General features: G+C 46.9%; 1 protein-coding gene and 1 long non-coding RNA gene across 2 annotated transcripts in view; one reads left to right on the forward strand and one right to left on the reverse strand.

Annotated features, from left to right (window-relative positions):
• Nucleotides 1–2,035: 2,035 nt before the first annotated feature.
• LOC135263404 (nucleoredoxin) overlaps nucleotides 2,036–18,665 on the reverse strand; it is a 51,646-nt gene continuing 35,016 nt past the window's right edge. The window contains exons 2-8 of the mRNA XM_064351374.1: nucleotides 12,610–12,727; nucleotides 11,497–11,630; nucleotides 9,247–9,347; nucleotides 8,846–8,952; nucleotides 7,882–8,061; nucleotides 6,930–7,054; nucleotides 2,036–2,679 (exon numbers count right to left, since the gene is read on the reverse strand). Coding sequence (XP_064207444.1) covers nucleotides 2,497–2,679; nucleotides 6,930–7,054; nucleotides 7,882–8,061; nucleotides 8,846–8,952; nucleotides 9,247–9,347; nucleotides 11,497–11,630; nucleotides 12,610–12,727 — 948 coding nt within the window. The 3' untranslated portion in view covers nucleotides 2,036–2,496. The remainder of the gene's footprint in view (nucleotides 2,680–6,929; nucleotides 7,055–7,881; nucleotides 8,062–8,845; nucleotides 8,953–9,246; nucleotides 9,348–11,496; nucleotides 11,631–12,609; nucleotides 12,728–18,665) is intronic.
• On the forward strand, nucleotides 4,985–5,334 carry LOC135263405 (uncharacterized). Its single transcript, XR_010332455.1, has 2 exons — nucleotides 4,985–5,126; nucleotides 5,205–5,334. It is a non-coding gene; the product is annotated as an uncharacterized LOC135263405 (long non-coding RNA).

Consider the following 18,665-nt stretch of genomic DNA (forward strand, 5'->3'; position numbering starts at 1 on the left):
TTCAGAGAAATAAGGCCTCCATACTCACTTCAAGGATTTCTGTTCCCTGAACTGAATCATGTGCTAACAATACGTCTTCATGTGTTAGCTAAAGGGACTACGTAAACTGCAGGCCAAATTACATGCTATAAATATTCCAGTTTTATATTTGTGTGCTTTTTTCCAAATTTGCTTCCCGCTTTAGGCACTGCAAGTCCCCTTGTGTACTAGCCATCACACTCACTTCATAATTCCTCCTGAATCCAGCCAGTGGGTTTGGAAAAGTAATCGCTTTCCTCCCTTGTTAACTCTACTGCTGGAAAATGTCTGCATTGCCAAGTTTCAGGCATGGTACATCTCACAATAACAGGATGGCTGTGGCTCCCAGTGTACAGTCCAGCCTCCCCATGGTATATTGAAATAACTGCTTCGCTTAGATTTTTATTACCCCAAGAAAAAATATTAATTCAAAACTAAGAAAAAAAAATCCTCACTGAGGAGAAACAGAAAAGGATCTGTGTTTGTGTCAGTGCGCTCAGTTACTAACCACACGTTTGTGGATATGCTTCAATTAAGCTTGGAGTTCTTTTTTTAAGAAGGAGAATTTCTGCATTTTCAGTTGAGGATTGCGCTCTGCTGAAACAGTGTCCCCTGCTGTGGACGTATGAGGGAGAAAACTCAGAGAAACATCAATTTGGACATTTTAGTGACATCATGAAATATGCACTTACACTTTGTTACCCCTGAAATAAAGAATCGAAGAAAACAAATACAATTATATTAAGCCTGTTTTGTTCAGTTTTAAAAATCCTGAAAGCAATTATTTTTTATACTGCCCAGAACCAATAAACTGCGTCGGTTAAATGCCCTGCCAATCACAAGTTAACTCAAATTAAGCTTTCGTTTAGAAATGACAGTGTACTTCACATCAAAAGGAAGTGTTTTTATTTAGCTTTAAAATCCGTATATCTTTATATTGTGTGAATTTAACATTACAAAATGGAATATGCAATCCTTAATGTAGGATTTCCAGATCGGACACAGCAACACCATCTTTATTCCAAGATTCTGTCTAATATGGAGTGATGCATGCAGGGGTTATTCATATAAAATCCCTAATTAGTCCATGCAGCTTTCTGTCATGGTGTTCTGCATATGAAACCGGGCAGTTCTAAATCTCTGGTAACACCTCCTTTCGTTCACTGTCTCTGCCCAGGCTTGACACCACAGATTTGAAGCGATTAGCAGCTAGAGGCGCTTACATGAAGAGACAAAGGCTGCCAAGACTATAAAAACTGCCAAATAATGATCACGGATGGATATATAATGAATGAGGGGTTTCCCCAATAATACCTAATAATCCACACAAATTTCTTTTCTATTAATCCATACTCTGAAAATCAGATATGTCACTCAATCCGGATTACATCTTCAAATACCAGTTGTCAAAAAGTTAAATTAGGATCAATTTAATTCTGATCGGGATTTGGATTCAGTAATCTGATATTACATTTGTTTGCAGCCACACGCTGCTTTCAAGTTTTACTTGACAAAAATATTTCAGTACATATCAAGATTATTCTGCCAGGACATTCTGATCTGACTTGGAAGGTTGATTGAAAACTATCAGTAAGGCTTTATTTATTCAGATTGATGGTTTTGCCAGACAGAATAACGCAAGTAAATTGGCACATTTAAACCAAGATAAGTAGTCTGAAATATTAGGGAAGATAGATTCAAACAAAACAGGATATCCGTGCCCATGTTTTGTGTAACTTAAAATGATCTCAAATAACTTAGAATAAATGAAGTATTGAAAATGCCCAGATGCATCTTGCTGAGTGCACAATCATGTTGATCCTGCTATGGTACTGGCAATGGTGTATTCTAGTACCGTAAAGCTATTAACCAGGCAAGCGATGCTGCCAATTGTGTCAAGATCACAAACACAAGCAGAAATATGTTCTTTTTACTAGGAAAACCCTCAGCAGCATTTTTTAATCATACAGAACAGCCAGAGATATCAAACATAAAAGCTGAGACCAGGATACCCATATCAAGTTCAGTTTGTTAGTTTAACTGTTTATTGCTTTAATTAACTTTTTCCATAACTGGTTGGCAAGAAAGCAGATTCTTGAAAAAGAAAAACAAAAAATTCTGATAAACTAACAGGCAACAAGAGAGAAAGAACTTAAGTTTGTGATGCCCTCTGGGGACGGCGCATGGTTCTTGGCTTAAGTCCTGTAATTCACCCGAAAACGAGAAGAAAAAGTCCTGCAGGTGGCGCAATACATCACAGAAGAGAAGGACCTCAGGACTGAAGGACACACAGGTTTAAAAATAAAGGTTGACATGTCTGTAAAAAAAAAAGTGATGCTCTGTTCTAACAGTCTGGGGGTGAGGGAGATGGAGGGGGTTGGGGAAGGTGACAGGAAGAGGATTCTGGAGCGGGGATGGCGGGTGGGGGAGGAATGGGTTGCAGTCCAACTGAAAACTCTCCTTCCCTCCGCTTCTGCACTAGATGGGCTCGGGTTTGAGCGCCTCTGCCAGGAAGTCGCTCACGAACTGCTCCACCACGGCGGGCGTGATCTCCTCCACGTCGCGGACGTACTTGGCACGGGCGGACATGTCCAGGATGGTGAGGAGAGGCGCCGCCTCTGGCAGGTTGGTGTAATCGCGCAGCGAGTCACTCATGTCGTCCTGCGTAAAGAGAGAGATCAGAAACTCGTTCAGTAGCCAGAATATTCCATTTCGTTCTGATCGGTCTTGAGCAGGATGTTCACTCTTAACGGTTTGGTATGCTTTGCTACATTCCTCAGGAGATGTTCTGTGGGTGTGTCGTTGGGATGGGAACATCGGCTCTGCAAAGCTGGTGGTGGGGTATGTCAATGAGTAATTGGCCACAGTATATGAAGTGCCGTTTGTTTTACTCTCTTAACCTTTCTGCTTCCGTACCTGCAATGTTCCCCAAACAGGCTCTCAGTTCAGCATCCTTTACATTAAAGTTTTGTTGCTCTTGAATGCACCTTGTGACTGATGAAAACAGACGGAGTTGGGTGGGGGCAGGGCAATCCAGGAGTGTGTGTGAGATTAGTGTAGGTGTGTGTGCTCTCACAGTAGCTTTAGTTCCGTAGTGGGGGGTGAGAGCAGGGCTCTCTGTATGCTTCACCCTGTCCCTTTCACAAATCCTGGCCCCCAGGCTCAATGCAACCTTTTACCTTCAAACCACTCAGATTACACTCTGCTATTCCAGTCAGCAGTAACCTTGACAAACACACCATTGCACCTTTAGGATATATAAACATAAGGATGAAAAGATTTAGAAACTAAGAGAATGTATTTCTTGGACAGGCTTTAAAAAGGACTTTGGAAGACTAAATTAACCAGGCTGAACGCATTGGCAAGGAAAACATATGGATTTACACCATCACACCTTTCAAATGAATTCATATCAGAGCCAGAGAAACCCAACCAGGAAAATAATAAAGTATTATCATTACAACATGAAAAGATTATACAGTTTGACATCTGCAGATCTACTAAACCCTGGGCGTGGCAGGGGTTTGGACAGATCATCTTGGAGAGTATGCACACAGAGAATCCACTGGAGCACAGTTCCATCAATGACCACCAGGTGGCACAGGCAGGACTGAAAATCTTGGTGGCTCTTTTCTGGTTGATTCTGGTCTTGGTGTTCAGGGAAAAGAAACTGGTAGCTATGCAGCCTAATAGGCAAAACTGCACATACCTAACTTGTTCACGGTTCGTTTTGGCATCTTTATAACCTTAAAAGGACAAGCGTACCACCAAAAAGTATGACCTCAACTTGTTGTGAAACTGTTTGCAGATGGTGAGGCATGAGTGTTTTAGTGTTTGGAACACAAGGCCAAAACTCCTGTCCTTGAAAGCTTCAGTGTGGAAGTATTTCCGGTGCCACAGTGATTTTTTCTGTGCTTTACTCATACACACATTAACACATTAAGCGGTAATATGTAAAAACCTAAAAGGAAAGCATTCAGCGGTTGTAACAGTGTAGTTATCAAATTTAAGTCCAAATTTACAGAATTCTCTTCAATGTTAGAAGCTCAGCCATTAGTTTTGAATGACTAAGCACAAAAAGTAAGATTTTAGTGCTTCTGTAAATGTCTACTATGCAATGAGCCATTTCTTGGAATAATTACTTCCACGTTTCTGATTCCTTTGTCTGCGCACACCTCATTGTGAATTGAGAAAGAACAGAAATGAGGGCTGTTAACTGCTCGGGTAGCAGCACAAAAACATCCCACGCTGCGTGAAACTCAAAAGGGGAGAACACAAACGCAAAGCCTTTTCAACCGTGAATCTGGCAGATGACAGAATGATTACCAGAAAGAAAAAGAAAGCGCTCTTTCCCATACTGCCAAATTATTTTTAAACCCCCCGGGAAAGGTTCAATTCCTCTGGCTACGGCAGCCACCCTTTCAATTTGATGGAGAAATTGGGAGGCCCTTCAAAACAGAGAACGCTGCCAGTGGACGGAAATAAGGAAACTCTGATCTAGCAGCAGCCTTCGCAGCATCCAACAGCGCACGAAAGAAACCCAATCTTTCCTTCACAGCCAAGCATTAAACCCTCCTTCAAGAGGAGGTCGCCTTTTCAGAGTCGAATTACGCGGGGGCGAGAATTAAAGCCATTCATCAGAGCTTGTATGTTTACCAGATTAAGCAGATTTACAATGCCGAGTTCACCTTCCCGACTGTGTCACAGTAGGACTCCTCACACAACGGGCATCATACAGGCCCGCAAAGACCAGAGGCTCTGATTGGGCAGCCCTGCAGGGTAGGGCAGTGCTGAGTGGGTGGTGTGAAGGCCCTGTGGCGTTCCATGTGCTGCCCTTCTGCAGAGGCCCATCTAGTCTTTCAGACATGACCTGGATCTCGGAAAGTTCGAGCATTGGGCAAGTTGCTGGACAGATTTGGTCTCCATGACAACCACCAAATGAAAGAGACCACGCAGCTGCAGTGGCTTGTATGCATCCGTGTGTCTGTCTGTCTGTCTGCACATAGCTGTTAATATGCCTTATCCGTCTCTCTGAGTCTGTCTGTCTGTCTGACCACACACAGTGCTGTTCCTATGCCTTATGATCACCTGTGTCTGTCTGTCTGTCTGTGTGTCTACACACACACACACACACACACACACACCTGTCCCTATATTCCTCGGTCTATACATCTGTCCATCTCCAGACACGGCTGTTTGTACAGTATGCCTTATACATCCCACAGTGTCTGTCCATCTGACCACACACATTACTGTTCCTATGCCTTATGATCACCTGTGTCTGTCTGTCTGTCTGTGTGTCTACACACACACACACACACACACACAAAGAAACACACACACACACACACACACACCTGTCCCTATCTTCCTCTGTCTATACATCTGTCCATCAAGACAACTGTCCCTATGTCAGCCACAAGCTCCTCTGTCAGTCTATGAGCCCAGCCCCAGGCCTCTGGGCCGCTCGGAGCGTGGGAGGTGGGGTCGGTATGGAACAGATGTGCGGGCCGGGAGCTGCCCGGGGCAGCGCGGGTGTGCGGTGACGTGAGGGATCAGTCAGGGGGCTTCCGTGCCCTGCCGCCCACGGGAGGGACCGGCTCACGAAGGAAATCACGGCTACCGCTCGTCGCTAACTCGACAGGATCGGAAAAGGGTCGAGCAAAAAAAACAAGAGTCGGTGAGTACCAAAACACCGGCCTGCCTGGAACAGGAGGGGTGGTTCCCCCAGTAAAACTGCTCTTTGTGTGTGTGTGTGCATGTGTGTGTGAGAGAGAGAGAGAAAGGAAGTCACCACCTGGCAACTGGGCCCCATAAGCTCACTTCCGGACAGGTCAACTCGTGCTTCACCTGCCAGGCTTTAAGGGGAAACTACACCCTAATTCCATGTTATTTTATTTTATTGATCCCTTTGCTGCCGTAAGGTTAAATAAAAACAGTTGAAGCCGTCTAGACACTGGCTGCATCCTGCTTCTGAAACCAGCTGTGCGTAGCTACGACACCGAGAGTGGGTGTGGTGAAGCAGAACAGGCCACTTCAGCAGATTTATCTGGGAAGTGAGGCTGCCATCTAGACAACTGGTATGTTTTAATTATGATATTTTTTACCATATTACCAGTGGACATATCAATTTACTATTAAGAAAAAAAATTGATTTTCGGGTGAAATTCTCCTTTTCTGGTACTCAGTTACACGGTGCCCCACTCAGCTTAAGTTAATCCTCAGCAATATATGATTACATGAAGCCAGGCCAGATGGTAAAGTCAGCTCACACACTGACACGCAGACACAGATGCGCACGCAAGATCTCTTGTGTCTGCGGCACTTACTCATTTTTCCATTAGAGGCAGCAGCGGGTGCTATTAGGGACCTCTTCTGCATTTGCATCTGAGTGCAGGGCAGTGTCCCAAACAGCGTACTTTCCTACTATTCAGTACATAAGTTGAATACACTTGATGAGAAAGTTGTTGAGTAGGACCATATACTTATTTCCTGATTTGGGAGCACACTTTTCAGGAAGTAAACCATACTTTTTAGGAGGTCCCACAGAGAGGAAGAGGCGGATCCACCTTTGGGTCCCATAAATCACAGAAGAAAAGACGGGGCCTTTTTTCTACAAAGGTAGGATGTCCTGCAACACTTCCACAGTACTGTTGGAAAATAGTATGCATATTTTTTCGCATACTGCCCATTGAGGACAAAAAATATGCACTAAACAGTAGGCAGTATCTTTAGCAGACGGCAGATATTTTGAGGACACAGTAGTAGGAGGCTGTTTCGAACATGGCCCAGGACTTGGGGCCTGTGTAGAGCATTATTGGGGGCGGATCTTAAGGTAACAGGACAGCACTGGGTCTCCTCCACGTGCCCCCTCTGCTCCACCCCCCCACCCCCCACCCCACTCCACTGACCTCTCCAGCCACAAAGAACAGCAGAGGTGTCTCCTCCTCCTTGGCCTTGTGTTTGGCCATGATCTTCTCCGCTATGGGCAGGATGAGCCCCTTGGCTGCCTCCAGCTCGCCCTCCTCCTCTGCGTCTGAGAGAGGGAGGAGGAAGAGGAGGAGGAAAGGGGGAAGGATGTAGGAGCGAGATGGGTCAGTGGCAGGGCTATGGTATTCCCACGGTTCCTAACGCAGGCTGTGTCAACTTTTCAAGCGAACGCAGCCTGCCTTTCGCACCACAGTCTAGTTTTTCACCACATGCACAGCACACCAATTCAAACCAATCAATGTAAACCAAACCGGCTGAGAAAGGGATGAAAGAATGTGATCGATGATGTCAGTTTTTCACAGCATATATCCAATGATCAGAGATTAAACAAATGGAGACTTGGGCCTAGCAGTTCCCACAGTGCAGATATGTAATATTCTAAAGACGCTGCAGCAACGTTTGCATAATGAGTCTATTTTAAGAACTTCACTATCTAGGCTCAGCTTAATCTAGAAACGGTAATCTAGTGATCTGACTGAATTTGACCCTGGATTTATAAGCATTAAGATCAGATTTGTAGCCATAATACCCCATATAACACTTGTATGTATATGAATATAATACTTCACCACTATTAGTAGCAGAGCATTAAAGAAGGCCTCTCCCTCTTGATCAGTGCAATGAGTTGGACAGCCTGCCCAAACCCTTTTCTGCCTTTGTGGCCTGAATCTCTACGACAGCACTGATTTTACTATAGTGTTACTTAAATCTAGGCCCAGGGGATGTTTCCTAGATACCTCTGTTAGCCGCTTTGGATAAAAGAGCCAGCTAAACGCCTACATAGAAAATTGTAATTACTCCTCACTTGCTCAATTTCTCTTAAAAACCACAGGCCACACCCCTACCCCCCAGCCCTGCCCCCCGGGTCCTCACCCACGAACAGCACAAGGCAGGGCCCCTCGTTGAGCTGCACGGCGTTGGACTCGCTCAGCTCCAGGACGGGCCGGGGGTGCCAGGGGAAGAGCCGGCACTCCGGGTCATTCAGCACCTCCACCCGGCCCTGCCGCGTGATCATGTGACCCTCCGTGTCCAGCAGAATGAGGGTGGGGATGCCTGCGTGAGAGAGAGAGAGAGAGAGAGAGAGAGAGAGAGAGAGCTATAAGTGCGACTGAGGGCCGTTCTTACAGGCCTAATTAGAGAGGGTAGTACTGGGGGGGGGGCGGCAGGGTGGTGCATGTTAAGGTCCTGACCAGGCCTTTACTGCAGCAGGGCTTCTGAGCTCTTTCAGGACACAAGCTCCTGCTGTGTTTACTGTTCTAGTGTTTTTCTTTCTTCCCCCCATCAAACCCCCCTCTCCTCCCCCCTTCATCCCCCTCCCTTTTTTCCTTCAACTGTTTTTTTTAACCAGATAAGAATCTTGCTCCAGTATTAAAGGGCTTATCAAAAACAGACACAGAATGTCCATTGTGTGTGAGAGGGGAGGCGGCGTGAACAGCAGGCCTGCAAGGTGGGGGGGTGAGAGCGCGAGCGGGAGGGGGGGGGGGCAGACTCAGCCCGGACGCATTCCGGACATTCCAGGCAGGAGAGGGAGGGAGGGTGCGAGCCACAGCTCACTGACTGCATCTCCCGCTGCCTCCACCAGAACTCGCTGAAAACGATCAAACCTGACGACCCAGGCGCACAAGCGAAGACGCTTAGCTCCTTTTTTACCGGAACTCACAATCAGATAAAAACCCAACATTTAGCAAACCACTAAAAGCGCAAGATTTTAAAGCTTCCGCTTCAGCAGCAGGAACACTCAGCTCATTTTTACTGGAAATCACAGTCGGATAGAACCGAGACTGAAGAGTCCATTTTGTTCCCTGGCCGCGCTCCCGCCTCCGGTGCCAGGGCGTACCTTGTATTCCGTACAGCCTGTTGAGGCGTGACCGGCGGGCCTCGTCAGCGTATGGAACCGCCACCCAGGGCATCTCGCTGAAGTACTGCTTAAAGGACTCTTCTGACCTGCGTGAAGGACACAGGAAACGCAAGCCGTGTCTTTTAGCTGCATGTGAAATCCCCCCCACTCCCTCCATACACAGTCCCCTACAGGGAGACATCCCCTTCCCTTTGTACCCAGTTCCCCTATGAGGAAAACCCCCCGCCCCCCCTCCCTTTGTACCCAATCTCTCTGACAGGGAGACACCCCAGTTCCCAACAGGAAGAGACTCCCCCTCCTGGGTCCAGTTTCCCTGGCCGTTGTATACAGGCCCATCTAACCAGACTGCATGCTGACACAGATGTGTTTAATGGTCTCACCTGTCTGCGCTGACGAACACAATCTCAAACTTCTGGCCCGACTCCTTCACCGTCCTGTAGGACTCCACCAGCACCCGCGTCAGGCTGCGGCAGGGAGGGCACTGCCAACACACAGGTCCACACATGTAAACGTGCTGAGACAGCCAACGATTCCAGGTACATACACACACACACAAACACATATAGCTCTTATGGGGCAGTTCTTTCAGAACACTTCTGGGAACAACCCCCCCAACCCTAACTCTAACCCCCCACTATTCAGTTCATCCAACTGCTTCAGGTCATTCAGAGTCCTGAAAAAGACAAAAGTACTGACAGTAACTGGACACCAAGGCCAGATGCGGGGTATCCTATGACTGACGCTTCTTTTCTGATCGGGGTGGGGGGTGGTGGGGTAGTCTGACAGAGCTGTGGAGTGTGGCATTAACACTATGCACAGAAACAGACACAATGGCCTTTCCAGTTCATCCTTTTCAACGCGTAAAGCTGTGGGGAAACGGCGAGGGCGGCGAGACGGCGCTCGCTCTGCGAGTGCGAGCGTGTGACTGATGTGTGAGAGGAGAGAGGGATCACTGCGCGGGAGTGACAGGGCCCGGGGGCTTCCTGCTGCAGGTAGCGGCAGGGGAGGGGCATCAGAGCTTAATGTCCCGTAGCAGAGTGTACGGCCTGCGGGGCCAGGGACGTGAGATTGGAGATTGGGGCCTCGCCTTCGGGGCGCAGCCCGAATAACTGCACTGAGGTGAAGCGTTTCCTGCCGTTCACTCGCTGCCGTTACTGACTCAAGTGTTTTATTTCTTCCTGTGCCCATTACACGCTCTACTGGCCAGCCATGTCCCCGCTACAGTCCCAGCTCTGTTCTACTGTTACATACACTATACTACTGCTGCTGCAGGACTACAGGGTTACTGTTCTCTACCGACTGCCTTCCTCCTCCATCAATATCACCACCATAATCTTCATCACCATCATCATGGTCATCCACGCCACCACTATCATCATCGTCGACCTCACCATCGTTATCATCCTCTTCATCACCACCATCATCACAACAATTTTCCTCAGATGTGCTCAGCGAAGGGAACTTCCAATGCTGAACACAAGCTGTAAGATCGTTATCACCATTATCTTCATCATCATCGTCGTTCCACAACAGAGCGTTCTTTCTTCAGCCCCCCTGCCCCCCCTACCCCTCCGCTTTCCCTCCCCACCACTCCTCACACTACTGCCTAGTCAAATGAGTACAAGACCTCACTTATTTTGAGAAATAGTAAAAGTAACTTGTAAATTGCATTGTTTTGGCCCATCTAGACAACATACTGTTTTTTTTGGTGGTTCGGTATTTGTGAGCAAGCCTGACACAGGCTCAAAGAAAGCACCCAGCTCATCATCTATAGTTCTGAGCTTTGAAAGTGCATCATGTCGCTGGCTTGAGGAACATGGTTTAAGATTTTGGTGATTATACCCCCTGGTCTGGCTGCCATACATCCATATTCTGAACAAGATCTGCAAACAGTGTAAGGACATAATCTCTAGGGTGTTGTCCTATGTTGAAAGGCACAACAGACCTTCCATAACTGAGAGCGCTAAAGAGCCTCAACTGGGCCTCAAGATACTTGAAACAACAAACTTGTCATCAGCTAGGACAACTGACCAGGAAAGAGAGACATCCGTTTGTGATCTTCGACCAGTTCAAAACCAGACTCCTCAAAGACATTCACGACAATGCAGATCAAAGTCAATTTAGTTAGTCTGTCTGGCTGGACAGAGATTTTTCTGGCATCCGATTGACAGACATTAGAGAACACATCTATCATTGCCAAAGCTGCTGTATTGGCAAAACTGCTCAGCCTGGTGGTAGAGCTCCACTTGAAAGCAGGATATCTCCACACAGTTGGAACTCATTTGCATTGACTGTGGGCCTGCTCAAACCAATAAGTCACCGTCCAAGTAGTCACAGCTGATGCAGAAGTATTAGCGTTAGCATGCTCTTGCTGCAGGCAAGTCAGCTAAACAGGTAGAAAACTTGGATTTCTGCATTTCTGGGTTTCCTGAGGGCATACATTCTGACCAGAGCGGCAGTTTGCAAAGCCACCTGCTCAGTGAGCCGCTGAGAGCGTCTTGTCGTAGGAAGTCAGCGCCTCCTCCCATCTGCTGGGGAACAGCAGTGTGGAATGTTTTAGCGGAATTTCCCACAGCCCCCCCCGTCTCTCCCTGCTGCTCCGGGTCCGAAGGCCCGGGGGACACACTCACCCAGTGGGCTGAGAAGTACACCCCCACGTACGAGCCCTCCAGGGAGCTGCTCTCTATCGTCTGCCCGCCGTTCCGGAGCAGGGGCCCCGCCACCACCTCCGCAAACGGTTTGGGTCCCCATGGAAACTCCAGGCCTATGGAGAGGGAGGGGTGAGGAGATTGGAGGGGAAGGGGTTAGATGACTATGGAAGATGATATGAAAATACATTAGTTCATCACAATTTTAAACACATCTTAAAAAAAAAAACCCCAGAATCAACATTTTTTTTGTATTTCATCTACTAACCAGGCCCATCATTCACAAAAAGCAGTAATGACAGCTTTGAAAATCTCTTCAGTGTGAATTCCTGCCCTCAAAGTCAGACACTCTATCACAAAATTCTGACCTTTACATTAAAACTAGAGACAAGAAAAAGGGCAGGATTTGTGCTTGCTCCCATGTATCAGGTTATCCTACCATTACACACATTAACATTCCAAAATGTGTGTGCGTGTGTGTGTGGGTGCGCATAAGAGAGAGAGAGGAATAGATACATGGTGTGCCTGAGAGAGAGAGAGAGACAGAGACAGGAGCAGATACGTGTGTGAGTGAGAGAGAGAAGATACGTGTGTGTCTGTGTGTGTGTCTGTGTGCATGTGGAGAAATTTCCCTTAAGCTAGGTTTCTTGCAGATCTACGTGTAACATCTTTAACGGAAACAACACTGCAGTACAGTGCAGGCATGGTATTCATTAATCGGTCCGAGTGTGTCACTGCGCTCATGTGAAATCCAATCTGCACTGCGGGTGACATCCCGCTAGGCCTCTTCCCTGTTCTCCTGCTGTTCCCGGGGAGATGAAGAACGCTACGGTTCCTTGCTGCACAGGAAGAGTCTTAGTACGGCTTCACCAGCTTGAGTCAAAATATTAAGATGTTGGTTACAGAATATACCCCGCATTTGGCATTGAGTGAAAAGCTTTTCCTGCTTTTCATCCCCGCTCTGACAAGAGGCTTGTGGAGAGGAGTGGTCCCTCCCACCCCTATCCCCCTGTGTTATCCCCCCCCCTTCCCCTTAAGGGTTGACACCCATTTTTCCCACCAAGATGGTGACAAAAAATACAGGCCAACACCCACCTTTGGGGTCGTCCCGGACCACCAGCAGACCGTTTCTGCAGACAACCTTTCCTGTGGCAGCATCCACAAACACCAGGGACGGGATACTGGTCACTTTATACTTATTCCACAGCTTCATCTGTAGGGAGAGAGAGGGAGAGAGAGGTAGGAGGGAGGGAGAGAGGGAGAGGGAGGGTGAGAGAGGTAGGGGGGAGGGAGAAAGGGAGGGAGAGACGGAGATAAAGAGAGAGAGGTGGGCGGGAGAAGAGAGGGAGGGAGTGGGGGGGGTAGAGGAGGCAGGAGAAAGAGAGAGAGGGAAAGAGAATGAGAGGAAGAGGGAGAAGGCGGGACAGAGAGGGGCGGAGGGGGTTAAATTCCTGTGAATGAGAGGCTCTCGGGAGCAGGTCCAGAGCGAGGCGGGGTTTTTATGAAGCACAGAGCTGCAGGAGGCAATGGCCTCATTAAAGCCTCTCCGGTTCACAGAGAGGAGCTGCAGCAGACACAGGCCTGTCGCTCACTAATGAAGCTGTGCCGTCATCGCCTTTCTGCCCAGCATTAACGAGGCCGGGGCCAGGCCCCCGCCCTTACAGCATGCTCACCCGGAGAACACCAGCCCTCCGAGATAAGTCACATGCCGTGCTTCTTAAAGACGAACACACCACAATATTAAGGGTGAACTAGAGTCATAAAATTACGAACTGCAACTGTGTCTTTAAATTATTCTTTACACATATAAAAGAAAAACTGGAACTTTAAAATGGGGAGGTGGGGGGAAATTGTGCTGTGAAAAGCACATCTCTCTTCAAACAAGCTCATCAAAAATACATAGTTTCATTTTGCACTTAGCTATACAAAAAAAAGAGAAAAAAAGGAAAACGTGCCAACACTTGAGAAAACAAAGACAGGATTTTGCTCAATCCAGAACATCATCAGTACATTAAAACCTGCCAACTGTTTTCCTTCATTATGTTTCAGCTGAAGTTCATTATGTTTAATTTATGTTTCGGTTAAGAGCTGAAGATATGACTCACAACTGAACAGCGGAGCAGGTTGCCAACAATTACCTACACTAGACAAGCTTTCCCATCATATCAATCTTGCCAATTGTCACCCAGCATTTTTCCTGTTGCGTTTCCCAGTCCTTCCTGGGGATTTGTCGAGACGGTTACAGAGAATCTGATGAAATTTAGAAACCGTACAAATGGAGGGGTTAAAGGCGGCTTTAAAAAACGAGCCAGGCTCAACAGAACAGCAGAGCACAGGGCCAAAGCGTATTCGCTCCGAGAGCTAGCTGCGCATCTGTTGCTACGATTCAACTTTAACGAGGCCATCTTTCGGCAGCGTGCAATGTGAAAGGACAGTTCCCCCCCCACACCCCCCGCGGTCCTCTTAAAACTCTTCATAAAGCAAGGGCGACTGGAAAATCCACTCAACACAAAGACATTTGACCGGCTGCCCCCGCTCTGTATTGCTGTGGCTGCTTTTCTCTCACCCTCACTCTGATGAGAGCTAATCTGTGAATAATTCAGCGAGAGAGGCTCCAGCAGATGCTAAAGACAAGCTTTCAAACCCCTAGTACAATGATGGTACAAATGTTAAGCAGTCAAAAAAAAAATGAAAGAAAAGAAAAATGTGCTAAAAAAAACATGTTTCTAGAAACGTCAGGTCGGATCTGTGAGAAAGTCATATTTAGTACCAGAAACATAAACATGCGTTTGATAGCACACAGATGATCGGACAAGGGCTAACTAGGGTTGCCAGATGTTGTGTTTTCGACTAGAATGTTTAATGTTTCAAAATTATTTGTACAGGTCCGGTTTGTGGTTGTAATGTCCGGTTTGATTAACTGATTAAAGAAATTCCCTGCTAGTTTGAGGTCTGAGAGAGACTCACTTAACCAAGATGTTGTCTTGCAAATAATATCAGAATTTCAGAAATATGTCCTTTTATGTTTTTGTATTATGATCTAGAATACAGGATTCCTCAACCTGGTCTGGAAACGTTTTCTTCTTGCACATCCTTACTTTTTGCAGTAAACCCTAAGACGTGAATACTAAACCAGAGTACCGCTGCCTGTTCTGTTTATCTACCAAAACTTGAATGGTAATTTCGACCCCCAGTGTATACATGTCCTTGGTACCCTATATGCAGTTCACATCTTCAATTCCCCAAAGGACACCAGATGAGGATTCATTCATAGCTTGGTTTACGATTAGCAAACCCTTGGGGGAAAAAAACTGGGCCTGTTGTTTCCTTTGCACTCCTGCCCTATTACACAGTCAAGTTATTTCCTGACAGACCCTGTTGATGTTCATAGGGGCTGACTGCCCCAGCTAAATGGCGCTTGTTAAGAATTTACAGGGTGTCCCATAATCTCCCTTTCATTGGTGTGCGTATCCGAAAATCACTCGACAGAAATAATACACCGGAGCAAAAACATATGTTCAAATCGATGTGCTTCTTTTTGTTGGCTCGAGCCCACGCGACGTTCCTTAAACACGTACGCATACCGATGTCTCTGGAGCAATTTGTACAGGCAGCAGGGTTATTTTCTTCAGACCAGGCTTACGAGACTCTCAGCAGTTCTACAGCGAAAATGAGCCCCTCCACTCTAATTAAATCACTGATTCTCAGTGCAGTAATGCGCCTAGTCTGGAATCAAATTCTGACCACGCCAGTGCACACCAGGTCCAGTGGTCCTATGGGATGACACATAAATGACCACAGTGCTGGTACTGATGGGATTGGCTGAGAGGAATACATAGGGGCAGGCCAAGGAGGTCTCTCCAATGTGAAGGGCAGGCTAGGAGAGGGGGATTTAAGAGATATCAGCCGGCAGGTTCCATTTCATACCTCCACAAAGCAAACAAAAGACTAGGAGCCTCTCTCCCAACAGCTCAGATGTCCGCATCTCAGCCAGGCTGCAATGCTGAGCACTGCAGATCCGCTTATTCACAAGGACTCTCTGAGAAAGGCACAGTTTTATTCAGAGCAATCTGCATCACTAAACGGGAAGCACGATGACACAGTCCCACTCAAAGGTCCTCGAACGTCTGGGGAGCTGGCCACAACACGGACGCGCCTCCATAAAGCACACAGGCGGGCGGGCATCGCAATGGAGGCGTCTTCCTCTCCGCTGAGCCTCGCCCCGTCTCTCTGAGCACGCGCCAGCGTCTCGCCTCGCCCCATGTAGGATCCCCCCCCCTCCCCCTGCCCACCCGGGCCCTACGCCTGCCAGAGCGGCCAGCGAGGTAAGAGCGGGCCGAGGGAAGGAGCCATTGGCCGCCGCTCAGGAGCGCTGCAGGGACGGTAAATCACTCAGAGCGCGGACGGCCGAGTCATTCAGAAAGCATTAGGCTGGCAGGGGCAGAGCGCGCGACTGGAGCAGCTGCGTAGCTGTCGCTCGTCATTAACGAGCAGGTTTATGACTGGGAGGGGGCCCTGGCCTGCGCTGCCCCCGGCCCGCGTTAATGGGCCTGGCTGGAAACCAGCGGCGGCGCCGGCTCCGAGCGCCATCGAGCGCGCAGCAGCGCGCGTCCTTACGAGCGCGCTTAAGCTTCTTAAAACAACCTACTTTGAGGTTTAAACGCTGAAAAGCAGCGGTGGTTGCTTTTGTCCGAATCCGATTCCCTGCATAGCTCCCTGGGAAAAAAAACTGCGAGAGCACACTTCCTGCTTGGCTCCCTGGAAAAAGCTTTTCCACAGCAGAGCGGATGAGGCTTTCTCTAATCCATCTGGATGGAAGAACCAGACACCAGAAACACACGCGCAAACACACACACACACACACACACACACACACAAGCTTACCCACATGAGCAAATTCACCCACATCCACATGTAACATGCATTAGGACAATTTAGTGATAAGATCACAGTCATAGAAAAACCATGAAATACCACTACTCAGTATTATTCACCCTCTGAATACCTTTGGCTAACACACCTCCAGAAATGTTTTTCCAAAACAAAATTATTGAATTTACAGAAAAAATGTAATAATTACATTTCACTTGTGGTTTTATTCTGCGATCAAACACTTGGAGCCGATCAGTTGGAACAGCCATTTTATCCTCTTTGAGCAAGTGGAAAAATGTACCGCTAATTCTGTGAAGGCCATGCACAGACAGAAAGCCAGACGGACTGCCAGGACACTGCGCATGCGTGTAGTGCAGTATACGCAGGGGAGTCAATGGCCTTTTTTCACATGAGACTTTATTAATGGCTCAACGCTGCTGGGACACACACTGTAATATTCAGTGTGGATGAAATGCACTCATTTCCCCCCACAGAGACCTTGCTGATGGTCTGTAGAAGAGGGAGCAAAACAGACGGTGCACTCACACAGCATTTACCCTCTACAGCATGCATTAGCCACCGTTTACAGTTTTTCTCAAACTAATTAGATCATGTACGGTTGTGGTTTGCGTAATGAAAACAGACCCCACAAATACATACGCACATGCACACACACACACACACCTACGCGTGCACACACGCACGCACAGTGAACATACATTCAAACAATACCCAGCAGTCACAGGAACATATGTAATGACAACAGATCCAGCACACACTCATTCCATTGAATGTAGAAACAATACATGCACACACAAGCATACTCTCTCTCGCTCTCTCTCACACACACAAAACAAACAGAGAAGGATATAAGGTTACAAGTCTTGTCTCCATATTGTCTGACTGGCAGGTCATGCGCAACAATAGATTTGAGGTCTACTCTAAACAGACCTTGGAAATAACACGTTCCTGCATTTACAGCAAACATATGGACAGAATTTATTCACTAGTCATCTCCAATCACCATTCAGCTCCCACTGTTCCCACCCTCACTGTGCCCCACTTCTACAGGAGTGGCTCAATTTGAAGCATTCAGCCAATGGCTGCTGAGATTAAAGTGAGACCCCATGGGCATATCATATATAGGATATTTACTGTAGAAAGAAAACCAGCATCCTACTGCGGAGCAAATTTTGGGTTATCCAGATATAGCCTATGCCTGGCTGTGATGCTACATTTGTGCCAGCCAGCAGGTGGGCTAATGCAAATTTGTTTCTAATTTCAGCTTCAAATGCATCAGCTTCACTGTCATATTCACAGAATGAGAAAAATTCACAGCTAGATGAGCGTTATTTATGAAACAGCTGCATTGTTATTAAGCAGTTGCACCACAGAAACCATTCAATATTAAAGGAAAACTGAATTAGACATTATTTTTACAAGTGCAACGGAAATAACTAACGCACGATGATAATGATGATAATAATAATAACGATAATACTACAATCTGCATTCTTATGCACTGGTGCATGCTTCATAGGACCCATAATATGATCCACATTCGGCACTGTGGAGTAACTTGGCAAGAAATCCTCCTTAATGGTCCAGTCAAGCTTCTCCGTGACGCACTGATCCCATCAGGAAGCTATGAGGGAAGACAGCTCCACCAAGTTCCACAAGAAAAGTAACAAACTGACCGGAATAGCTCCTGACTGCATGCAAAAACTGCACAGTTATATCAGACCAAATCAGATCCACAGCTTAGAATCCAGTGCAAACTGTCTGCTGTGAACACCAGGGCAGTCACGTGTATGCATATGTGCATTTGGGTTGTCATTTTTTGATAGGACAGTTTTATGCACATCACATGAAACTTTCAACAATCTTGTAAGTCAGTAACTTTACAGTGGTTTTCTTTATTGGTTTTCTTTTCTACAGAGCACACCACTAGGTGGCTCTAACTCCTGTAGGTCTGCTAGGCTAAGCAGAGCGAGAGGAGGAGAGGCGAGGAACTGCAAAGAATTCTGGGAAACAAGTGAAGAACTAGCGTTTTTTCCAAACTTTTCCTGACCTTAGGAAAAGAAATGAGACCTAGCAAACCAAGCTCTGCAATGTAGATTTCATTTAAAAAAAACATAGATCAAATATCATACTATGTATTTAGCTTAGCTATACTTATTCAAACCATAGAGACATGACACAGTTCAAGACTGCTAATCTATTTAGCAGTATTCTAAGTCTGAACGGCTTTCTTGGAGGAATTCATGGGAAAGCCATTT

This window comes from Anguilla rostrata, chromosome 9 (genome assembly GCF_018555375.3).
Source record: "Anguilla rostrata isolate EN2019 chromosome 9, ASM1855537v3, whole genome shotgun sequence".
NCBI classification, from domain to species: Eukaryota; Metazoa; Chordata; class Actinopteri; order Anguilliformes; family Anguillidae; genus Anguilla; species Anguilla rostrata.